The 25,603-nt window shown below is 48.2% G+C and overlaps 1 protein-coding gene and 1 long non-coding RNA gene across 2 annotated transcripts in view; both read right to left on the bottom strand.

The window, feature by feature from the left end:
- LOC144145730 (uncharacterized) overlaps positions 1-25,603 on the bottom strand; it is a 206,048-nt gene that overhangs the window by 103,414 nt on the left and 77,031 nt on the right. The window lies entirely within an intron of this gene.
- LOC144144343 (uncharacterized) lies at positions 683-25,341 on the bottom strand. The gene is made up of 13 exons (XM_077675756.1): positions 25,161-25,341; positions 24,256-24,325; positions 23,553-23,695; positions 15,582-15,748; positions 13,635-13,798; positions 11,826-11,933; positions 10,400-10,508; positions 5,515-5,681; positions 5,172-5,210; positions 4,155-4,426; positions 3,145-3,553; positions 2,449-2,542; positions 683-1,048 (listed from the first exon to the last, which is right to left on the bottom strand). Exons 1-13 carry the CDS (start codon positions 25,173-25,175, stop codon positions 1,030-1,032), a joined length of 1,776 nt encoding a protein of 591 aa, XP_077531882.1. The 5' UTR covers positions 25,176-25,341; the 3' UTR covers positions 683-1,029.

Below are 25,603 nucleotides of genomic sequence, written 5' to 3'. Positions count from 1 at the left end.
CCCGTTTAGGGTTATTGTGTCCGGTAGAGGCACTTGGCAGGTTCAAGTTGGACGCTCCTGCAGCGACATCTTGCCCGGTTGCCGCTGAACGACCCTTTCTTAGTAAGGAGTCGGACGATGTGTGCGCGTTGAAAAGTGGGAGGTGGGATGGAGTTTTTGGATTCTCCCTGGATGTAGAAGACCTGTACTACAACACTCCTCATGAAGGACTCTTCAAGGTATTGCGGGAAAGAATTGACGCCAACGGTTAGCTGAAGTTCAACGGGGAGACTGGAGTGAAAACCCGCCGCGGTGGCTCAGTGGCTAAGGCGTTGCGCTGCTGAGCACGAGGTTATAGTGAACTAGTAACGAGGTCGCGGTGGCCGCTTTTCTGATGGAGGCGAAAAGCAAAAACGCCCGTGTGTACGAGATTTCGGCGCACGTGATGTCGGCGAGATTTCGGCGCACGACATTTCGGCAGAATTATGGCGACCTGACATGGTATCAATTTCTTGGTGCAGTAGATAATGTTTACAGAAGAGCTGTGGCACAATTCCTTAAAGCGAGATTCAGTGCATGAAGTGGCAAAATCGGCTTCACGACTCAAACCGGTGGAGAAAAATTCAATCACTTCCGCGTATACGACAGGCCACAATGGGGTGCTCCAGTGTTTGCAAAGGAGGCTGAGACCAGACAACACGGAGTCATTACGTTCTTTTTATTTGGCCCGCTCTTGAAAATGCGGGGCTTGCAGATCAATATAGGCTTAATATTTTGTCAAAAGATAAATGTGTTGCTGCGAATGGCAGCCGCACAAAGTCAAGTGGGATAAAAAGAGTGGGGGAGTGGGGAAGGAGGAAAAAAAATGCTTCTGCTGTGGAAGCAGCAGCGTCTACAACTGAATTTAAAATATGCAGATTTAGTGTAAAAAATACATACAATTAAAATATGACAGGTAATTAGCAACAATGTCTTTACGCAATGCACACTAACCACTTTACGATTTGATAGGTCATAACTTAAAAAGTCTGCTGCTGAAGGCGCGCAGGTCTACGGTCTCCGCAGTTTCCTGGAAAGAGAAGAAAACGACGTACATTGCAGTGGTGTGATCTCGGGTAGGATACAATCGCAGCAACTACGACAACTTGGGCAGAACTAAAATGCAGCAAAGTTCCTTTGTTACTTGCAGCTGTTTGCTCTATGCATCGCATGTCACGCCAAACCCTAGTTTCCTTAAATTTCGCTTGGAAAGAGCTTCACACGACATTACCACCCCTTGTGCTGCCATGCCACCCCTTCCTTTGTTGCAGGTGAAAAAGGCAGACATTCCAAAGTCGAGAAGGACACACGAGGCACAAAATTACTGCGCACAAATCAGCCTGCATGTACCACTGTCATTAACTCCAAGCATCTGCAATGTCACAGCCTTTCAGTGCCAAATAAAAAAAAAAGGGGTAAACTTTGGGGGTTTCACATGCCGAAGCTATAAAACGTCTGTAATATAACTTATGAGGTGCACCGTAGTGCAGGGCTACAGACATAGACCTCCCGGGGGTCTTCAACATGTACCGAAATATTGACACACGAACGTTTTCCTTTTTATAACCTCGCTCGGGAAAAATGGGTCAGGATCGAACCCACGTTCCTCTTCTCAGCAGCGCGACGCCAACCCTTGCAATTTCAACTCGGTGTACTTCACTTGTTCATCCACACCATTAGCGCCCACAATAAGGGTTGGCACCGATCCAAAATTTTAATCCGATTAGTCGGCAGCCAATAAATTAGTTTATCGGTTAATCGGTTGGGGTAATTGTGAGGGAGAAGGAAAAAGAATAAAACTACATCTCGGTTTCGGCTTCCTTTTTGTTCTAACAGTCTCTCCAGGGGGATACAATAGACCATCGCATGGCGTTGATGTGACTGGATGGCGTATTTCTCGAAGGAGCGGACCGGCACCTCTCGTCTCTGTTGCAACACCAAAGTTTCGGTTCTAACCATGGTATATGAATGCGCTGTTGTAAGTCGACGCCCTTAGATAAGCTTACGCAAGTTTTAGGTGTCCTGATATCTCGGTTACTAGGCTTGCGCGAGTTGAACCGATTAAACGATTAGCGATTTAATCCCGAAAAATGTATTTGTCAATTAATCGGCAGGTTAATAGATCGGTCGCCCTACCTTATTTACAATATGTACCATTACTACAACTGCTCTGTGCATGAACAGAAGCACATTACAAGGACAAGTACCTCGCCACCACACCTTTCCCTCTCCCCCCACCAGTCTGACCTGCCGCTCAAATAAATGTCTGCTACCTACCCATCTTGAAGAATTGGCAATGATCGATAACCGATAGGCGCCCTAGACTGTCAATAAGCACACTTTCTGGCTTGCCTTCACACCGCTTGAGTCCTCTTACACTAGGCCCACCTAACTCTGCCCCCCCAAAAGGCGAGAGCGGTTTTAACTTACAGCCTCAGGTTCGCCTCCTTGTAGGTAGGGCACTTTGGGGGGCCGCGCGATGGACGCCCCGACGGCCTCCGAGGCGGGCTGCCTTCGCCTACCGCTGGAATGAGAAGATGCAATAGGCATCAAAGGGGAGCACTCGCCTTGCAATTCACCACTGTCAGGGACGACCATTTTGTGGCAGCTACGGGAACCCTGATTCAGTTGGGGTTCGTTCCTCGAATTCAATCGAAATGGTCTGAGCGCAGAGAATGACAATGACAGCCCTCATGGATGTGCGTGTCAATTTGCGTACTTGCACGCCCGTGAATAGACGACAAAACGCTTTCCCCCTGTGAGGCAATACACGGCGCCTGCGCCAATCCAGTCTTTTAGGTCATCCTCATTCCACTAGGTTACCCAAGACTGTTCCTCAGAACTGTCGGACTCAAGGTATAGATGCTAAGTTGGCTTACGAAAGCCATTAAAAGTGGAACAACTAGGACTGCGAAGCTGACATTTTGCAGTAAATTTCAAGCGCGAATAGTAGGGGATTCTTTGGCGATCACGTAGTGCGGGCAAAGTAGCACAAGCCATCCGAGTTGCGCTTTCGGAAGGATTTGCCAACTAAATTTTGATACACAGCAGCTTGATTAATAAGGTGGTCTATGCAGCATGCGCAGAGACAAGTGCAAGAACCCGTCATGAATAACAAGCGCTCACACGAAGAGGGGCCGGCAGCCGTGGGTTCCGCCAGGGTCAAGCGACCACGGCGCCGAGTGTGAGAGGGAGGGGAAGAAGGGTCGGCAGGCTGGGGAGCAACAGGTGCCTTGGAGTCTGCGGTCTTCTTCCTCCCCCGTGACTTCCTGGCCTGTGGCGGCTTCTTGTCGCTGAGGTCCTGCCTTGGCTGGAGAGCAGAGTTCCCCTCCGGGCGAGGGCCCGCTACGTCGAGGGCAGCCGAGCATCGAGGAAGTTGCGTGTCGCCTTCTCCCTCGTCCTGCTGCTGTCGATTGACGCTTAGGGCAGGTGGGATGGCCACGTCGTTTATCACGTCCGCTGCTGCGTCTCCGCCTCCAGCCGTCGGTCGAGAAGGGGAGGGGCCAAAGAAGGTTTGGCGTGCCGCCTTTCTTTGCTGCCAAGACAAAAGGGGGACAGAGGGTGTACCACAGGGGTTCTAAAATGGGTGTCCGCGGACACCAGGGAGTCCTCGAGGGAATTTTAGTTGACCGCGAATCCCGCCTCCAATGCACTTCCTCCCACCCCATTCATTTCTTTTTGCTAAACCTCGCTATTGGTTTTGATGGTGATTGCTATTGATTTCCTCTCTGGGGTGGGTGATGTGTAGTGGGTGCGCGCACACGCACCCACATACATGCACACCCACACATACGCACCTATACCCACGCATACCCACACACAGACACACACATACACACATACATACACACACATATACACATACAAATATACACACAAACATACATATGCACACATACGCATATACGTACATACATACATACACACATACATACACATAGACACAAACACACACGTACACACATACATACGCACATACACACACATACACACATAATGCCCTGCATTCTAGCAACATTCCGCGCAACTGTCCACTTGCATTTGTCCCACAGACAACTTTTCGATGCCCGAGTACAGTTTATGCAATTCCGAGGTTTTGTCCTTTTCGTGCAAGTCATCGATTTGCTGCCACTCACCAAACCCTCCGATGATTGCGCCTTCAGGGCTGACCGTCTGGGTCGAGTTTTTCCCTTGGGTGGACCATTCTGGTCGACCCGAAACTCGGCCACTTTCCCTGTAGACGGGGCCGGCTTCTCTGGTGACAGGGTGTTCCTGCTCATGACCTGGGTTGGGCTGGGGGTCTCCATGAAGCCCACGTCGAATACGCAAGTGGGAGACAGCAACGGGGACTCTGTCACCCCTGGGCTGTCCTCATTAACTGGCAAGCTCAATCCCTGTGCCATGGAACCTGCCGATAAACAACAGTGTTTAGGATTACCAGAAGAAAACTTGGGTATGAAGAGGTTGTGGTGATCGGTGTACTGGAGAGGAGGGATGTCAATTTGAAGTAATAGTAATGCGCGGCATTTTTTAAGCCGCACCAAGCATTAAGACGCTGCTGTCTAAACTGGAGAGAAAAATGGAAACGAAAGGCGTGTGCAAAAATTTGTCCCGTCCATGTATTCAAGTACTACCCCACAGTAGGGCTCGTGCGACATTACAAAATACAACAGCTACAAATAAGTGCAACATTCCCTACCATAGGATAGTCCAACTTCAAAATGGGATTAAAAGTGCTTACACACTTGGCATCCACCTGCTGTGCAATGATGAAGTAAGCCACAGCAGCCATCCTCCATAGACGCTGTTGCGACGCTAGTTACCAATTCGCCCTTGCTGAAACTGCGTGTTGCAACGCAGCGTCTGCAACTTTATGAAAACACCCTAAAATGGCTCTCGCATCCGGATCAGACGCACATTAAATTTGCGAGAAATGGGCAGTGACTCAAATTGCCTTGCTCACTAAACAGGGAAAGAGCCAATGTCGCTACGAGTTCTCAGCTTCAGTGCAACAAACAGCATTCACCGCGGCAAGTTTCGGCAGATCTTTCAAGCCGAGTAGATTCTCATTGAGTGGTAGTGGTACATGAGCAACAGGGTAAACAACGGAAGTGGCTCCACTGCTTAGTGTATTACAAAATGGTTATAATTACCGGGCGTGCTTGTGTTGCGACGAGGTCGGACGGCGCTCCCTGTGGGACAAAGTGAAAGAGCACTCAGCAACACTGCAACCGCTGCTGGAATGAGCACAGATGGCAGTGTAAACGAGCAGGAAAGACAACAAAAACACTCGGACTGCCTAGAGTGGAGATCGGCCGCATACTAAATTCAGTCTCACCAAGACTAAAGGCCGATCCGAGCCATCTACCTATTAGATTACCCTTTTGCGAACCGATGCCCCCCAGTAGTCAGCCTTTCGAAGTATCGATTACACGAAGATGTCAAGGCAAGGTTTTTGCACAGATGGTGCTGAGCAAAAGGGCAAGCGACACCAACCGGGTATCGCAGGCCAAGGTGGCCTCCTCTGCTGCACCCTCATCGCCGCAGGGCTAGAACCCGAGTCTCCAAACCAAGAGTGAAAGCTGGCACCCTCCTTGGCTGCACTGCATGGGGTGCGTGGTGTCTTGGGCTGGTGGTTGAAGGCCGCACTGTGCTCGTGTGCGCTGCATGGGTCAGGGTGACAGGGCATTGAAGCCGTCATCTATGTGCACCGCGGTTCCTTGCACCCAAGACAAGGGTTCCTTGCACCCAAGCTTTACACTATAATTGCTACGCCACAACGATGAGCGGAAAAAATAAATCGGAGGACAGGTGCGTGTATAGATTACACAGAGCTCTGTTTCAAGGTAGTATTAACAGGAGGATTTACACGAGTTTCTCGTTTAGTAAAGAGTAGATATAAGAGGCGACATGTAGAAAAAAAGGTGGGCAGGAGGGAGGCCTAGAGAGAGAACTCTTTATATGGGCTAGAAAGGGAGGCCTAATCTCCCTCCACTGCTCAATAGCCATTTTTTTTGTCAGCAGGACTAACATTGGGTCAGGAGGTCGATTCAAAGTAATGGCGACACTTCACTAGTTATAAGAATAGGTGTGCCTACATTCGACAAAATCGAATACTTTGCAGAGTGTCTGGTATTTGATTCGCAGCGAAATTGGCCACCCATGTGCCCAGTAAAGATTTATACATACATTCAATTCGAAGCAATAAAATTTAGCTCTACCACATGACATGCAAACCTTCAAGCTTCACTGCCTGATTTTCCTTTTCTTTGGGGTTCGCATTTTTGCACAATGCGTAAGCTGTGCTACGAAGCATAACACGTGCAAGACTTGCACAAAAGTGAACGCAGTACCAGAATGATGCTAGCTGCAGTGGTAGGAACTTGCATCCTTATATTAACAGGAAACGTTTTTGGCTTGTAAATTTTACAGAAGCAAATAATCGAGCGTTATTACTCCTTGGCCTGCACTAAGGTCATAGCAGCCACTATCATGCCTAGACCTTCTGTAATGACGGGATGGGCGAGTCAAATATACCGCTTGCATTCACGACATGTTGAGAAACTTTTGTTCCATTAGTTTACTATCTTGTCTCAATCTGATTTGCAGTTATATTATCAAGCACTAGTTCATGTACAGACAGATGGGTTGTGTTCCGACTGCTTAAAGTCCGACTTTTTTGTATTTATTTTAGAGGCTCTACAAACTACAGCAAGGTACTTGCATACGAAAATATTAGATTTCATTTTTACAAAGTTTTCACTATTTTTATTAGGTCCGTAGTCCAAAATTTCATATTCACATACTTCTAGCAACAATGTGCATGGTACAGGTGACATAACTGCTCGCATGCATGTGCACGCAGGCACGAGTGCAGCTGAATTTAAAATCGAAGCCCACTGTGGCAGCGGCTGCTTTCATTTTCTTGAAAACGGACAAAATACTTCATTCACTATTATTCCTTGCGGTGTGTCAATACCAGAAACATCCAACGCTTGGTGGTAGTACTCCATCTTATACACTGCAAACATTTACATTAAGCAGTAGAATTTTGGGTTTCCTTATGTTAACGTTGAAAATTTGTGACGAATAGTGCAATCTAGCAACATGTACAGCAGAAACCGGAGCGCGAAATTGCTACTACTATGCGAATATTTGTTTGGACAGAATGCTTAAAATTCTACAATAGTCCAAGCATGCGAAAGACTCAAATGCATGACTGTTCAGACCCTCTGCACTTAGAGCATTGACTCAATTTCTGTGAATATGTAAAAGAAAATACTGCATTTGGTACAGGGCACCCCGGAAATAATGGCAATGGCTGAAGAAAAAATCAGATAAGAGTGTGCGCATACAGATACAAATAAGAAGACATTTGATTCGGATTTGAATTGATTTTCACTATACAAAAAGTTTCAATCTTTTCGAAGTATATAAAAGCTCGAAATGGCAAATTGGCGATTGTTTCAATAAACTCGTACATGCGATGAAATAATGCCGTGCAAAAAAATAAATGCTTCGCTATAAACATGAAAAATATATTCTTCAGACCGAAGTAAAACTACTGGTTTTCCCGCTCAGTTTAATCCAATCGCCATAGAATTCAATACAGGTGCAAGCGAGTTTAATCCAAGAGCGAAAAAATTTAATGCAGCTGTCAGAAGGTTCTCAGGAGTGTTTTTTGCGAAATTAGGTGCAGCCTTGCGGACTTTGTTGCGCGTGGTGTGGTGAAAACTGGGTGTTTCTTGATCCATTATGTGCAAAATATCATATGCGCGCAGCTTAATGGACATTTACTAACCACCGCTGACCAGGAGAGCGGTCTCATTGGATCCGTTGGTGCCGTGTGCGGATCGTCAGAAGTATCGTCTGCTCGGGTATTCTTACGACAGCAGATTTGCCAGCGTATTGTCACGCGAGAATACACTTCTGTCGCGAGCAGGTGATATTTCTGACGATCTCGCAGACAGTATTATAATTCGGATGTAATGCTTAACGCCGCAGAAAAGTATTCATTAATTGAAAATCAGACTGCAAAGGACATTTAAGTAATGTGTTTTAAAGACGATAGTCTTTCTTCGGCTACTTAAACCCAGAAATTTTGGTCTGTCTGTATGTCTGCCTGCTTTCTGTCTGTCCGTCCGTCCGTCTGACTCGATTCAGCCGCCCGGCTAAAGTAAAACTGATATTGCGCAATAGTCTTATATACTCACAGCCACATGTAAACGTCTAAGCCCGGTTTATATGTTCATACTTGTCAGCTTTGTTGAAAAAGAACAAGACATTACGCAAATATAAGACAGGAAATTAGTGCACAAAGGATATTTAGTGTTCCTTTGTTAAAAAAATTCATGGATGCTTGGTTTTTTGATAAATGATATTCTACATCTACTGCAGAAAACCGCCGCCTCCTGGCGGCATATGAAAAATCATGCGGCAACAGCAACAAAAGGTTCCACTAGCTAGGTTCCACGTTCTGCTTGGAACGCTCGTGGAGCACGGCCACGCGGTTCTATAAACCTTCTAGCCGGCCGCCTCCCTTCACGCGCGTCTCCGCCGTACAGCAGCGCTGGCATCGAGGAACCCGGCCTGTAGCAGTGGAACGCGGTAAATTCAAATCGCCTTGCGCAAACCTTTAGTGTGTGTACCTTGGGATGAGCGCGACGGTACAGGAACAGCATGAGAGGGTGAGCGGGAAAGCAAAGGGGAGCATTTCCTCGGCAAATGTCTACAAAGACTATCGTCTTTTGGCGACATTTGCAACTAAAGGAGCAGATACGCGGCCAATTTTTGTCAAAGGAGCTTCTGAAGTCGTTATTACGCGAAAAGCAGGCGATACTTCTGACGTGTGTAATCGACGGCACTCTCGTACACGATCAGCTCACAGCACGCGGCACCGACGATCTGGGCGTGTTAGTAAATGTACATTAAGCTGTTCGCATACGATATTTTGCACATAATGGCTCAAGAAACACCACGTTTTTACCAAACCACGCACAACAAAGTCCGCCAAGTTGTGCTTAATTTCGCACAAAGCACTGCTGAACATTTTTATGGTAGCTGGTAGCTGGCGAAGAGATTAAATTCACTGTCACCTGGATTAAATTACATAAGGTCTGGATTATATTGGCTGGCGCCTGGATTAAATGGTATGGCGACTGGATTCAACTGAATAACCTATAGTTGTGCACCGACTATGTCGCACTGAGCTTCTGCGATTTACTTTTGCAAACGTGCAATTGCTTTTTTGCTAGCAAATACAGGCTTTTTTACAATGCAGCGGGAATGTGCGGCGAAACGGCAAGAGGAAGGTGCTCTTGTGGAGTTCTCTTCTAGAAATTTCCTACATCTCCTAGGTACTTTGCAAACTCCTTTTGCGCATTCTGTCAATGTGGACTCGCCCAAGCTGTCCTCGCCAACACTATCTAAATAAGAAAGCCCAGCTGCGCCTTTATGTATCTCAAGGTTTTTCTAATTAATGACCCTAAGTGGATGTTTACCTCAATGTTCCTTTTTTTCTATATGGACATAGGAAAGGTGGTGATCTTGCTAGCTTCGTACTCCTAGAAACTACAATGAAGCTTTAACCAAAAGGCCTTAAACACTGCTCAGTAGCGATGGTAGGTTGCGTATAGTGCATGTTGATTATAAGCACGTGCATTGATTTTGTTCTCATTCACTGTTATAGCTGATATCATGGATGAAATATGCTCCTCACAAACTGGGTATTTAAAGACTGTTGCGCGTACGGTGCACGCGTGTTTTTAGAACTACAATTCAGGCGTCGGCAGCGCAAGAATATGGACCCGCGAGCATACGGTTGGAGCGGGGGGGATGATATCCCGCCGTGAGAGAATGTCCGAGGGGGTTTGTAAACCAGGCCGGTCTTTAATGCCTTGCGGTGCCCCATCCGCGTATCTTTTTCCTACAGCTGGCACAAAAGTTCACAGAACTGGCATTTACATTTCTTTTTCACAAGCAAACTGTGTTAATCATATAACTTGTCAGAGAATAGTCATATCCCAATTATAAGCACTTGTGGCTGAGGTCACCACATAGGAGAAAACTTGCTGCGGATAAATTGTATCACCAATAAAGCTAAAAGCAGCGGTATAGCTAGCTAGCTTTACATTTGGTTTGTGCTAGGAAAATTTCAAACTCTTTTAAACAAGCCTTTAGTTCCACAGGATAGGTTTAGTAGCACACCACAGAGGTTACAATCCTGATTCTTTATTCAAAGTCGCTAAAGGTTCGATTTGTATAGAAATTATTGAAACAAAATCGTTATTCTCGTCATATCTGCTTCAGAATCAGAAATCTCTTCGCACATCCCTACAACTCTTCGCCACTGCACTGTAAGAAAAAAAAAGTAACGGATTACCTGTGGCCCTTGAGCTCTTCTGTTGGCGGCACAACCACATTATCTGCGCCGGCGACCTTCTCCTGCCCCGCGACTTCTGCCACGAGGATTGAGGCCTCCATGTCAACATCTGAGAGCACCACAGAAACACAAAAGCATAAGGCAGTCCAACGTGACGAAACAATTCAAGTCGTACCGGAAGGTCAGACGCTTCTCTGTACAAGCAATTTCTGACATCGGTAGCCTCAGTGCTACAAACTTTTCACGTTCAACATATTTTAGGACGCTGGAAACATATTCCACCAATTTCTTTTGCAATAAAAGATGCAGAACTTTCTAAAATTGTATAAGCTATGCTCACATAATTCAAAACTTTCCTGCAAGGAGGGGGGGGGGGAGGCGGGGCAGAAAGAAGATCCTGCCGTGCCGGAAGGAATTTGCTATGAAACTGCAAAAGCAACAGCCAAACAAAATGTCAAGTAGTATTAAAAATGCGAATGGCCAGATCTAATGTACTGCGAAATACTCTTAATGTAAGAAGTACAAGTTCGCTGTAACGATACTGCAAAAAAAATGCCCGTGCCACTACTGAAAAGAGCCTTGAAAACATAATGTCACTTCACCGAGTTCCAAAAGAATTCGCCAACGACAGAAAATAATCAAAACATAAAACTGCGCCAGTGGACACATGACAAGTAACGCCACCAAAAGATACTAAACCCAGTTCCAGCCAGTGTGAAATCTGCCGAAAAGCTGCCGACTCGAACGTCAATGTGTTCTCGCCTGAGAATGGCAGAGCCGTCACCGCGCAAATTATACGGTCCGCGCAAAGGAATCGGCACCGTCCCTACGAGACCACTGCTCCTTGTATCGGTGTGTGGGGGAACCTGCTCCTACCCCTGCGTGACGCACGACCGACAGCAGACGGACGAAAAGGCCCGATCTAGAACAGCTCTGCGGTTAAAACACTGTGGCCGATCACTGCTCAGGCTAGTTCTTTGAGACTGACATCTCTTGCACACCGTCCGGCACTCTGCCTGTCCTAATATGCAGGCAACGGCACACGCGTGGGTGCGGACGTCTTCGCTGCACCAAGATCAGATGGCTGGGGCGCAATGAACTGAATGAGCGCCGACATGGATAGTGACACACCCCCTGCTAGTCAGTGGTATTGGCCCTCCCCCTAATTCCGGTGTCTGCGTATTTCTGCAAGCCCGACAACGTTGCGGCAGCTTGCTAAGTGACAAAGACTGCAATGACGAAGGCCTATTTAGTGCATTGAAAGATCCTGTGTTGATACTGACATCGATGGTCGTATTTGGTTAAGAACAACGCTGCAATTGGCCTGTCTACGTCTCTATCATTGCCCTGCGTTTCTCCTATACTCGAATTGCTTTTCCACTGTTTTCATGTTTTTCTGTTTTTTTTAAGTTTATAGCCTACGCACCGGCAGCTGCTGCTACAACCGATGGTGGATCAATGGAGGCAAGCAGAGGATCTTCTGGAAGAAGGCTGCGATGACGGCCCGAGCGACTGCTCTTCTTCCGGAAGGTGACTGCACAGAAAAACGGGAAAATACTGCTTGCTTGAAGCAATTTTCGCAGCATGCAGAGCAGAAAAGCGCGATTCCTCGTCCATTAGTATATAAACAAACAAAAAACAACACCAGCTGAATCAAGTTGTCCTAAGCGAAGGTAAATGCATTACGAGAACAGCTAGCCGACTTGCGACGGCTTGTGATGGTACAACAGGCCAACTCTTCTTGGACAGTCAGGTGAAAGCGCGGTTTGGTTGATACGTCATCCCCCTGTCACATGGCAGGCTAGACTAATGTGTGAAAATGAGCTAAAAATCACAGCAGCATCACCCCTGTGTGCGCTGATGCTTGTTCTTTTTAAGTTAGCCATTTGAGACCACGACGCAAAGTCGTATACCGACTGAACAGTTTTATTTCAGTTCAAATCCTTTATTGCATCTTCAACGCCCTAAGGCGTTAGAGGTGGGAGTGGAATGAAATACAGAACATGTACACACCAAAGGTTACCGAAAAAAGGAAGTTAAACAATAGATGGGGATTAACAAAATTATTTCTAATAGCAGTTCTAAACGTAGAGGGATCGGTTATGTTAGCAGCAACTGAGGCCTGCAGGTGGTTCCATTCATTAGGAGTTTTAGCACTAAATGAAAAAAATATATGTTCGTGCGACAATGTGGAACGCTCAATTAATAGGGATGATCAGTGCGTGATATCCACGAAAGTGGAGAAAAGCTTCCTTTTTAATACAGGATTGCACTAATAAATTTTCTGTTAAAGTGATAATAGTGCTGATTTCCTACAGGGTGTGAGCGGAGAGGAAGGTTTAACGCAGGCGGCTTTAAGCTAAAGGGTCATGACGGTCATGCAGTACTTAAAGCAGCGGTTTTCAAATGGGGGTCTGCGGACGTGAAACGGTTTATCAGTGTATTTCAGGGTGTCTACGAAGCGTACTGAAAAAGAAGATGCCGCGTTTTTTTCTCCAAACCATAGCCACGGTGCACAAAAAGTTGACTTTGCCGCACGATGGCCACTCTGGCTCATTGATTGATTGATTGTGGGGTTTAACGCGCCGACGCAACGCAGGCGATGAGGCGCGCCGTAGTGGAGGGCTCCGGATTAATTTTGACCACCTGGGGATCTTTATCGTGCGCCGAAATCTCGTACACACGGGCGTTTTTGCTTTTCGCCTCCATCAGAAAAGCGGCCGCCGCGGCCGGGAAACGAACCCGCGACCTCGTGCTCAGCAGCGCAACGCCTTAGCCACTGAGCCACCGCGGCGGGTGCCACTCTGGCTCAACTGTTCAACATATTTGTGGGAAGCTGGGAAGAGAAGCCTACAAACTACAAAGCACATCGCTTGCTGTGACACTACACTTGGACGGTGCACCATTTCCATCACACGTTACGGGACACCGCTAGCCAAAATGTTAGTTTTAAAAACGTAGTGACACATTAGGTCGACAACATGTAGGTCACGCTACAAGTATTTGCGGTACAGTGCGACGTGACGGTGGTGGCGGGTGTGGTGGCCATAGATTGCGCATAGTCTTCTCTTTTGCCTCCGATTAGAAATGAACCTAACCTCCAGGGTTCCGCTAAAGAGCAGCCACATCGTGAATTTAACGGGTGAAACGGTGCAATGTAGCCCCTAAACACATTTCGACCAACGCACTGCAATCTCCTTCCAGGTGAGGCCCAAATTTATAGTCGAATGCGTACCTCTCGAAAAGCGCCCACTCTCCGGGTCCGGGTGAAGTGTTTCGGCAAGATCGTCCAGCGGCGCCCTGATATCCGTCTCGTACTTCTCATTCTCCTCGAGCACCACGGTCATGTCGCGGTCTCGGCCACCGTAGCGGCTGCCTGGTGGGTGCGGGGAGGCCTGCCTGCGCGCAGGGCAGTTGTTGGGGAAGCCCGGTAAGTACTCAAGTTTGCAACACTGAAAGTATTAAGGTTTTGTTAAAGGAAGGTCAGCAAGTTTGTAGATATACCCAAATATACAAACCCTTATGTTTATCTGTGTCAGTACCCCCATCTACAGTGGCAGGTACAGCCACGACACTGCCCCTTATAAGTTTGGCTAGGAATTTGATCGGTGCAGCGAAGTAATGCTTGGCCGATGAAAGCCTTAGTAGTACAAGAGTGCAGATTAGGCAACCTAACACGGAAAAATATGCGCAAGGGTGCATGTTTGGCAGCGTTTCATTTTCATCGGATTTCAGCATGCAACAGCCGCAGCGTTGTATTCCCCCTTTTCTTTTTAGGATTCAAGTTCCGATCCCTCACCAGATATGCATACAGGCGAGTGGACAAGTAGGAGAGAGAGAGAGAGAGAGAGAGAGAGAGAGAGAGAGAGAGAGAGAGAGAGAGAGAGAGAGAGAGAGAGAGAGAGAGAGAGAGAGAGAGAGAGAGAGAGAGAGATACGGGACGGTGTAAAATACTTTCTCCCCGAGTGTGCAGCAACAAAACTGCACTACAAAGCCCGGATGTTGTAAACCACTTGCTTTTTTTGCAACTATTCATGCGTTATATTGAAATCAAATTCTGCGCAGATCACGTGACGACCTGAAATTCACAAATGAAAGGAACGGGAAAGCTACAGGTTGTGGAAATTAGTTTCTCGCCATGTTGATGCGGAATCGAATGAACAATTTATTACATCTGCTATACAATGTCTCATGGGCCTGCCAATCAACATTAGTATGGGAGCCACAAACCAGAAAATACAGGTGTGCACCTTCTATTTAAGGAAAAAAACACCTGAATTTCTTTTTGTAAAGAAAATCGTGTTTGCGGCAGTCATTCCAACAGTATTTTCCTGCGTTATGATAGCGCCAGCACATTTAGATCGAAGGTACGTAAAGTTTATTCCTAAAGGTAACGCAGCACACCAGCACACTTATACCCAGTAAGGTAGAAATTTGCCAAAATTGTGCAGAGATCCTTTTTTGCACGCTGCGGCACTCTGGAACAATATAGATGTTAGCCCCTGACAACCACAATTAATCTTTCACAGATTTATTTTTTGCTTTGAGCTGTTTGACAAGCCCCCTCGAATTAGTCTGTGAAATGGAACAATGCAAAGGGCGACGTGGTACGATGTGACAATACAGGTAGATGGTTTCGGGCCCCGATTTCAGGGTTGAACAAAGAGCTGCTGTCATACTGTGTTACATATATTACATATTATCTTACGTCATCAGTTCATAAAGTTGGTTAACAGTACTTGTACTTCCCCTATTCTACATTCAAAAACCTGGGCCCCAAGTGAACTCCAAAGCAAGGTGGAAGGCAGTGCCATAGATGAACACAATACACAAGTTTTTTTTCCCTCTTCCTCGCAGTGTTGGGCTTAGCCAGGTGTAGTGCCGAGCTAAAGTTGTCCCAACAATGTTAATTCACGTGCAGGAAATGGCGTTTAAGCGGTTCCAGCAAAGCAAATCCGTGGACAATATTGCACCACGAGGCGAGATCCAGATACGGCCACGCCATAAGTGGTGGCAGCAAAGGGGCATCCGAATGGGCCAGTTTTGTGCCGATGCGCACATTTCTACTCCCTACGGCCCTGTTACAACGTGAATACATGGAGCTGTGGCTAAACAAACATTTCCGTTTTTGCGGCAAGAGATTAGCGGTAGAAAGGAGGCAAAACCGGAGGGTACCACTTACTGCTCATTTGGATTCTCAGTGGTTGACTTGTTCAAGAGGCTGTCGGCAGCTGTCAGGGTGACGTTGGCACCGGGGGTGAGGAGGCCCTTGACAAGCGTGGTTGCGCGCACGTGGTTTTCAAACAGTGCCCGAATGTGGTCCAGGTCTGCCTCCAGCCACAACTTCAGCTGTGCAGAACAAGTAGAGGGAAACGTAACCGGTACAAGCTTGACAAGACACGTGGTGGCTCACTACGCTGTGTTTGCACGATTGCACAACACATTGTGTGAGCACGAGGTTGGGGGTTCGATTCCCGGCCGCGGCGGCCGCTTTTCTGATGGTGGCGAAAAGCAAAAAAGCCGCCCGCATCTTCCCACGGGGGGAACTCGAGTAAATGCGTCGCATCTACTCGAGTCAAGCAAAGCCTGACGTCAAGTGAAAGCCAAGCAAAGACGCCCTTGACTGAATTCCGAACGCGCGCTCCGCCGCTTATATACGTTGAGGGGACTGCGCAAGCCGGTCCCAGTCGACGACGTTGGCGTACTTGTAAAGCGGCGTGGACTCTAGGTATTTGAGCCAAGCGCGGATGTTGCTTCGCCGGAGAACGGCACACCGGTTATATGCGCGGCGCTCCCGAAGGAGAGGAAACCGCGGAAGAGAGAGTACTGCACATGCGCCGGCTCCAGCGCGTCTGCCGCGGCTATGACGCAACGTGCCGCGGCTATGACGCAACACAATCCAACACAATCCACTTTAATCCAATCCAATCCAAATCCAAGCCAAGCCAAGCCAAGCCAAGCCAATCGAATCCAATCCAATGCCCCTCGCGAGAGAGTGTTCGAATCCAATCCAATGCCCCTCGCGAGAGAGTGTTCGCTATCGCCTCGACTCGACGCGCATGCGCAGTGTGCGTGCGGACTACGGACGCCAACGCGGGTGACATCGTGAGTTACTGAAATGCTCTGCATTTAAAACGCCCGTGTGTACGAGATTTCGGCGCACGTTAAAGATCCCCGGGTGGTCAAAATTAATGCGGAGCCCTCCACTACGGCGCGCCTCATCGCCTGCGTTGCGTCGGCGTGTGAAACCCCACAATCAATCAACACATTGCGGGCTACGTCTTTGAAGAGAGGGAGCGCTCTCGGCGTTAAGACAAGCTGCGAACCTAGACCGGGCAGGGCGCACGACAAGAGTGATATACAATGCAACACTACATGCTCTCTTGAGTGAATCTGATGCTTGCTTAAAGTGGTGGTGTACCGCAACAGACTTCCATGACAGCTCTGGGTTTTCAAACAGTTTGGCTTAATCAAATGGCAGTGGGTCCACAAGTTGCCAATTTTTTTTCAATGCAGCCGAGGAACGTCTCTCTCAGGTCTTTCTTGCCACACAAATGCGCATCACATAATAGTTGCCCTCGCAGAGGCATCGCCTCCTAATCCATTGCCCTAACCTGTTACGGGACAAAATGTGCCCATCTCATGGTTTTCACAACACATTGTGGCACACTGAAAGGTTGGTGGTATCAGAATAGACGCCCCTGGCAAGAGAATAGAAATGATGTTTCCAGATGCGATGCAGCATTGGCTTCCTGCGGGCAAACAACAAGCCCTCGTCCTAGTGCAGTAGAGGGCCGTGTTAATGCATCAAGAAATGGACGGTAGCGACTTTTGGGTTGAGACGTGGTTCCCAGTCTTCCCAGTCAAGCCACTTTGTGTTTACAAGTGAAGCAGACTTAAAAAAAACTGGGGTAAGCTTGGTGTTGCCTAGTTTAAGAAAAATAGGCGACAACAGCCGCAAAAACTACAGAAGGAGACCTCCGACGATAACAGGGATGCGGATGCCAAGCGTAAGCGCGATGCCTGTATTTGGAACCCCGAACACCGCGATGGGGAAAACGCAAGACGTCTGCGTGGCCACAGTCCCATTGAACGATTACCCGGCGCTACAACGCTGTTTGAGCCGGAGTTTGTGGACAAGAAAAAAAAAAACAAAACAAAAAAAAAAACAGCTCCGCTGCTCGCCCACCTTCACATAGTGGAAGGGCACTGAATTTTTTTACGAGCCTCAGTGGGCGCATGGCCGATGCAATTGACGTTATCGGTAACTTCCCTCGTTACTAAACGGTTTTGCCATAGAAAGTAATGAATCTTAAAAAAAAATGAATTGCAACTTCTTATTTTTATTGTCACGACTTGTAGGTCCTTTCTTTCTGCATGTTTCCAAAATCCGAAAGGTCGCTCGGTTAAGCTCGTTTATACTGTGTCATAAAGGCAGTTTTTGCTGAAGTAACATGGTCTTCGATCTGCTCACTTGCTGAATTTTGTTGAGCCCCTATATTTTGTATAATAAAAACAATTGCTATTCTCATGAGCAATTATTTTATTTACCGGGCATTTCTGCCGGCGGGTTTTGGGGCAAATTGAACCCATAGCTGATGATGATGATTGCTATTTGTTGCCCCTTTGAAGCGGGGTGATGACATGTCATCTTACCGAAAAGGACTAATATAACCATGTTTTACACTCTTGGTTTAATACTAGCGGTGCTTAGGGCAGGCACTAAAGCTTATTAGGCCCGAAATATTTTTTTCCTCTGTTACAGGTGGTAACTGTCCTAGGCAATATTCCCCTCTTTGCTTGTCGTCCACCAGCATTCTAATCTTTTCGTCCCCTCAACAGCCTTCAAGTTAACTTCCTCTCTGATGCCCTTAAATCCTAGGGCTTCTGAAAGCCCAATGTTCCCTTCATGTAGATTTGGATGGATACCCTCACATTCTAACACTATGTGCCGCATAGTTTGTTTCTTTTCCGCAGACCACGCATATCCCATCATTTTGTGAATACTTCCCCACAAAACTCTTAGTTCGCAGGCAACCTGCTCTAGCCTCAAAAAGCAAAGTACTGCCCTGGGAATCATCGTAAAAATTTTCCTTTTTGATGTTCAATTTCTCAGCCCTGTACATCTCTAACGACGTTTTAGCTTCCATTTTTTCCCTCCATTTATTTGTTTCAATCTGCCTTGCCTCTTTTTTGGTTACCTTGGCTGTTTTGGACTCTCCACTGTTCTTTCCGTATTTCATCGTTAGCCTTCTGGTCTTTCTTAACCACTGCGTGTCCACGCTTTTCAAGTATAGGTACCTATAAACCTTAGCTGCCCACCTTCGTTGATCCATTGCCCTCAGCCTCTGGAGCGACGTCTCCAGATTGCGCCCTTTATCGGTGGGTTCTGGGTTCTCAGAACCCAGTGGTTCTGGCCTTGCATAAACCGGTTCCCTGAACCACCGATAGAGGGTGCAGTGGTTCTGAGAACCAGTGGGTTATCAGAACCACTGGGTTCTGAGACCAGTGGGTTATCACAACCACTGGGTTCTGAGAACCTCAGAACCCAGTGGTTCTGATAACCCACTGGTTTTCAAAACCACTGCACCCTCAATTGGTGTTTCTAAGCAAGGCTATCGGTTTTTGCCAGGCCATGTGCGAGCCCGCCGGGAGGCGTGGGAACCTGCTTCTTCGTGATGCGTGACGTTTAGCAGTCGGACAAGAAGGCTCTACCTACAACAACCCCGCTGTTAAAAACATTGACACACAGCACCTCGCAGAGACTAAACTTTATAAGAAACCTCGATTACCAAGAAGAAATTGACAGAAAAAACAGCATTAATTTCCTGCCACACCTCATACGCACTATCGCGCTCAATCTGACTCACAACACACGAGTGGCGGCATGAGTTGCTCTTCAGGCGGCGGTGAAACAGCGAAGCGATACACTCGATCGAGAACTAACAAGAGAGGAGGTGCAGCTCTTAATCATCAGCACCCACCCGCCTTCCATCCCCCAGCATGTAATGCCTGCCTTTGAACTAGCGAATGCGGAGAATGGAATGCGCCCGATGTAGTTCAGCGCAGCGTCTCAAAAATGGCGGCGCAGGGGGTTTCAGTTCTATCATCGCGTGAACAGTTGTAGTTTGGCTATCACGTTTTTATTATTTGAAGTGAACCTAAACCCCTTGAACCAAGCAGTGGACCATCAGTGCTGCAATTGAACGAGAAATGGCTCCTTTCATTGCGAGAAGCATAGCAAAAATCTCACGAACCCACAAGTAGGAGCCTCAAGCAATGAATATTTTTTATGTGCAGTTAGCGATAACAGTAACCAACGCGACATGCGTCACACTTCCTGTACCTCTGTGCATAACTGGGCGTCTGCAGTTACGATAACAGCAACCAACGCGACATGCGTCACACTTCCTGAAGCTCTGTGCATAACTGGGTGCATTAAACCGTTGCGCGTTCGCTAGTTGAATGGCAGTATTTGCCTGCAAGGGGAGATGATTATCGACGAGCTTAACCTCCTCTCGTCAGTTCTCGAGAGGGTCTCTGCGCGGAGCATGGAGGAAAGAAAAGCTTAGGAGAGGCCCTGACGTCACACCCAGCGCAGCCGGAAACGCCATTTCTGTAAGTCGAATGGCGGACCATTGGCCCTCCATGCTTCCATGCCATTGGCGGACTCTTTTTGCCTCTCTCTCTCGGTGCACCTTCTCCGCCTCCTCCGTCCTGTATCGCCTCTCTTGTCGTCTGCATCTGCCAGCGCCGAGCCGGCGGAAATCAGCTGATAGGCAGGTAGAAGGCCGTTTTGCAGCGCGTGACCGTGAACCTAAACGCGCGGTTACACCGTTACACGGTCTTCAGTGTGGCCGCAGCAGTTTTGCGAAGCGGCTCGCTCTAACAATGCCGTAATGCTCGGTGCCAGGCTGCAAGTCGCGATCGGTACCCAAGGAATTGGGCGTCACTTTCCACCGGTTAGTGCATCATTCCGCTGACAAGTATTGCTGTACATTGATGTGCATTCATCCTTTGTTTGCAATCGCCGCCGTTTATAGGTTCCCAAGCGATGGAGAACGCCGCAAACAGTGGGCGAACGCCGTGCGGCTACCGGACTGGAAAGTGCCCAAGTTTGCGTTGCAGTTTCACTGGCAATCCCAGAGATGACTAGTCAATTAAACGGCCGTTCTATATATATAGGTAAGCAGTACTTCATGCAGATTTCACGCTAAAAAATTGTGGAATGTTTTTACCGTTGTTCGCGTGCCTTCGATAGAATTTTTTGCGAAGGAGGAGGAGGAGGAGCAGGAGGAGGAGGCAAAACGTTTTATTGAGTAAAAAAAAAAAATGAGAGGGTGGGTGGCGTCAATAAACGTTTTTTCGCCAAGTTTCAACTTGTCTCAGTGTCAATAAATTCAAGGTGATATCAGTTGAAAACGTTCATACACTAACCTCGCAGTATGAAGCGTTGAAAAGCGAAATCCAGAGCGAGACCACAAAAAGATCCAGATTCCAGATCCAGCACTCTTCCAGTCAACAGACGGACACCTACTAAGGTAATAGGACGATGGAATTATATCAACTGGGAATCTACCTTGTAACAGTTGCAAAAGCACTGCCGCGCATTGCCGGCCTAGCAAACTATATATTGCAGCGGCGATAACCAAAAAATTGAGTTGCGAATCGTTCGGTTGCAAGTCGCCTACGTACTGCACACCGTGTATCACTTCCCGAAAATCTACCAGACGGGTGTCCGCGCGTACGACGGGACGGCGCGTTCACGATATCTGCACTTCAATAGGCGCGTCGTGATCGCGACCGGAGCAATAGCTTGACGCGGTACAAGGTGCACTTGCAAGTAGAAATTAAATGACATATTCACATCGCAGCTGTCGCAACTCGCAGCCTCCTTTTCGAGTTCCGCAAGACCACAGCGCAGCAAAGCGAAGCAGCAATCTTCGCAATCGGACGACAAGGCAGGCGCTGCCTTTCCTCCATGACTGGCGAACGGCGGGCGGGCTGTTGCTAGGACGCCGTTGCTAACGCGACTTCCAATGGCCGCCGAAAACACGTGACTTCCTCCACACTTTTGCCAATGCGCGGGGATAGCTGGGGGCCTCTCCTAAGCTTTTTTTTTCCTCCATGGCGCGGAGCCACCGCCGCCCGAGGAGCAGCTCCAGCAGTCGCTCGCGTGTTGCGAGTCAAAGAAAGCGCGACAGTACACCCGCCCAGTTTTATTTTTGTAGCGCAAGCTACAGCACCCCACCTCGGGCAGTATTCGCGGGGTGACCACTCAAACCACACCCCCTTCTGCAAGACCCGGCACGGAGCAGCGGCCCGATGGCGGGGAGGAAGGCGAGGAGGCCGCAGCCGCAGCGATAAGTGCGCGCCACAAAGTTGAGCGAGGGGGCCACGTGCGGCGAAAATACGTGTGTGATGGAGGAAGACGAACATCCAGCTGTGGCCGCTCGTACAGCGGCGAGGCTTAAGCACCGTGATGCGAAAAAGAGTAAACAGGCTACTGTTGCGTACAGCTTCGCTACCTGCAAGTCTTACGCGTTAGTGTGAGCTTCATTCTTTCCAGTATCACGGGAGCGTCCACAGTTCGGTTAATCCGCGGCACCGTATGACGGAGCCACACGGCAAACACGACGAGAGTTGCGGCATAGGCCGTATGCACTGGCCGTGGCGGCCATCGTCTGCTAGGCTCTCCCAGGAGCAGAACGCAGCCCCAAATCGTTTCCTCCGCTTAGCACGCTGTTTTGCATACAAGGTGCGTTGCGCCAATACTTCATAAATTGCTAAGAAACGCACATTTTGAGATGTGCTCGTCGAATGGTTAGGCTGCTGGTATTAGTCACCTTCACTTGCTCTCTTTGTACCGTTACGAGATGTTCGGCGGGCAGTGTGATAAGCAAAGCAAAAATTGGCCGCGTATCTGCTCCTTTCGTTGCAAATGTCGTCAAAAGACGATAGTCTGTGTACATTTGACAAGGAAATGCCCCTCTTTGCTTTCCCGCTCACTTCTCATGCGGTTTCTATTCCGTCTCGCTCATCCCAAGGTAAACACACTAAAGGTTTTACCGCGTTCCACTGCTACAGGCGGGGTTTCTCGATGACAGCTCTGCAGTACGGCGGAGACGCGCGTGAATCGAGGCGGCCGACTTCAAGGTTTATAGAACCGCGTTGTCGTGCTCCACGTGCGTTCCAAGCAGAACGTGAAACCTAGCTAGTGGAACCTTTCTTTGCTGTTGCCGCGTGATTTCTCATATGCCGCCAGGAGGTGGTGCAGGCAACATAACAGCAAGCGGCGGTTTTCTGCAGTAGATGTATAATATCATTTGCTATCGAAAAACCAAGCAACCTGGAAAGACTATTGCGCAGTAAGCATTTTACTTTGGCCGAGTGGCTGAACCGAGTTACAGACAGACAGACAGACATACAGACCAAAATTTCTGGGTTTAAGTAGCCCAAGAAAGACTATCGTCTTTAACAAGCGGGGCAGCATTCTTCTATTAAAACAGCCTAGGAAACGACGGCCGTCGCAGCCAGCGCTTATTTCGCATGCGGCAACTCTCGCCGCGTTTGCGTGTCACTCCGTCATACAGCGCTGCTCAAACGAGTGGTCAAGGCTACCGTGATATTGAAAGAATTGAGCGGGTGTACATCCCCCCAAATTTTTAATATAGCAGGAGCGACGGCCGATCGGAATGTCAGCGCCTTATCACGGTGTTCACCGGCAAAATAGGCGAGGGTACGCGCACGCGCATACGGCTATGTGCTGTATGAGTGTCGTCTGCTACGCTGTTCCCTTGAGAGTGGTACACCCCCTTCCACTGTATCTCCATAACTTTGTGCCCCAAGCTGCTTAGATATATCTTTGGCGGCAGCCAAACGGCCTCGCCAGATAAGAAAACAGGGGGTGTGCTGCCCTGAGAAGAACAGCGGAGCAGACGACGGCCCAACAACAGAATGTTCCATGGGCGTGCGCGTACCCTCGCATATTTTGCCGGTGAACACCGTGATAAGGCGCTGACATGCCGATCGGTCGTCGCTCCCGCTACATTATTAAAAATTTGGGAGGCTGTGCACACATACATTTAACGGTGAAGTGCTGGACGCATTGCCTAACGTCTTTAGAGGTGTGGGGGAAAAGGTGTTTTCATACCATAGGCAAGTACAGGGTTTCATTCTTGTCCCACCGGCTGGCCGCCTCCTTGAAGTATGCCAACTCCGTCTTGGCTGCTACAAGGGCCCGCACGAGCGCCTTGTTCTTCTTAAGCACGGACCGCACTTTCTTCTTGAATTGTGCTGCAGACATGAAAGAAACTGCTAAGCATACGGGCCAGTGGAGATCTGAAAGCGGCGCCAACAAGGTAAACGCGCAAGCATGAGTCAAAGGTATCCCCGCCTCTATCCATCATCGTTTACCGCTAAATCTGAAGATTTTTTTGCCATTCAACATCCTGCCCCTGGTATTGTGGTAATAAATGCGCTCAAATGTTCTACAGTGAAAATGGGCGTATCATAAACCGAAAGAAAAGAGCTTGACTAATACCGTGTTTACAGAACCCCAAATCCACAAAATACAGTGAGCATGTGATTAATGCATTGAGGTTCTTATAGGGCCATGAGCGTCCGAAAAATACACAGAAGTTCGGCCTGAAAAACTGCACGGGGAAGTTGTAAAAACGAACGCTGGAACAAATTTGTCCAACTGACATTTGTGGCCGCATTGCGTCTGTTTCACTCGTATAATCTATTCTTTCTACACTACTGCATTCAGTACTGCCAGAGTCCTCTGGTACTGCTCACGCAGTGTGAAAAAAAAAAAAAAAAGTCAGAGGCAACGCAAGAAAGGGTGGGCTCACCGCACATCTCCTGTGCTGTAATGAAGGAGGTGCTTTTGGTCGTATTGCCCCATTTCAAGTTATACGCGACCTGCAAGAATGCAGAAAAAACATTTCGCTCACAGATTTAGAACTGAAAAGCAAAACTGCACACTAAGGGGCTCCACTCTTCATTGCCTTAGTTTACACCTAATACGGAAGCATGTTGCCAATGAATTTTCGCATAGCGGGTACCGACGGTGACAGTAACACATAGTTCCCACAACGGATTAGCAGTCACTCAGAATATTCCACTTTTTAAATGAATTTCAGGTCATTCCATAGATGAGTTTCACAACATCAGTTCTCTCAGGTGTTCGCTGTTTAGGCATCAACTGATGCCCAATAATCGGCAGCACCTGCAAAGATTGCCCAATATTGCCCCCCCTCCCTCCCTTAACCGGTTTTACGAGCTAAATTCCACGGCAGATGTAGATGTTGAAGATTCCGCAACGACCTGCACGAGTAGGCACAGCAGCTATTGTCGGCGGTTCAAATTCGCCCCCTCACGACGGAGGAAGTCAACACACACAAATAAGCCATCTATTGCGCTGCTGACACAATTTTTCAAGAGCTACGCATTTAGCGGCGGATCCCGAAAAAAGTGGTAGCAGTGGTGGGTACCGTCACCGTCGGCACCGCTGTCGCTAGTCGTGCCTTCGCAGGGGATTGTCATTCATTTTGCTGCACGATATGCATGCCTTCCACTGTAAATTTGCCGTCTGCTTTAAGACCTTTCGTTTTGGTGGCCGCAGAAATACAGGTCGGACGCTACGTTGCAGTTGTAACAATTAAGGTATTCACTGTAGTTAAGCATGACTTTTCTGGCAAGTGGCGGTTCCGCGACGAAGAGCATAACAACGCACAGAAACAAAGCACGAACTTACCGAAGACTGCGGCATGTCGACAGTGAAAGGCGTCCGGTGGTAGCTAGGCGCACTTACTGCCTCGGCGAAATGCAACGTGCGGTTGGCGACGCGTTCACACGAAAAAGGATTGTTCAGTTTCCACAGCGTTTCAAGCAGCCTAGTTCAACGAGGAACGCCTTTCACGCCACGTCACGTGAGCTTCCCGACTGCCGCGCCTCCTTTAGGCGCCTTTCAGCGCTGCGTGGCCGTTTGGGGCTCGTGCGGTGTCTCGACTTTTTTTCTCTTGATTCTTTTTTTTTTTGCCTTCGCGCGCTATAGAAAAGTTCTGGTTTAATAAAATAATACAGGTGGCCCCAAAAGAAAGTGGCCAAGCGAGCGGTGGGTGAGAATTGCTGTTGCGAAACCTTCCCTTCCTTCATGCCTCCAACCCAACGGGTTTTTTGCTGGTCAATGCATTTCAG

This window comes from Haemaphysalis longicornis, unplaced genomic scaffold, assembly GCF_048455015.1.
Source record: "Haemaphysalis longicornis isolate Haplotype H1 unplaced genomic scaffold, Haemaphysalis longicornis Haplotype H1 scaffold_7, whole genome shotgun sequence".
NCBI lineage: Eukaryota > Metazoa > Arthropoda > Arachnida > Ixodida > Ixodidae > Haemaphysalis > Haemaphysalis longicornis.
Note: the sequence above shows the minus strand (reverse complement) of the source record. Positions and strands in the feature narration are given on the sequence as shown.

Excerpts from the sequence above, each read along its gene's own strand:
- LOC144144343 (XM_077675756.1), bottom strand. Across the intron at positions 13,799-15,581 it reads ACTGAGAATCCAAATGAGCA|GCAGGCCTCCCCGCACCCAC; the intron begins GTAAGTGGTACC and ends CCCTGCGCGCAG. Across the intron at positions 5,211-5,514 it reads ACCTTGGCCTGCGATACCCG|GGAGCGCCGTCCGACCTCGT; the intron begins GTTGGTGTCGCT and ends TTTGTCCCACAG.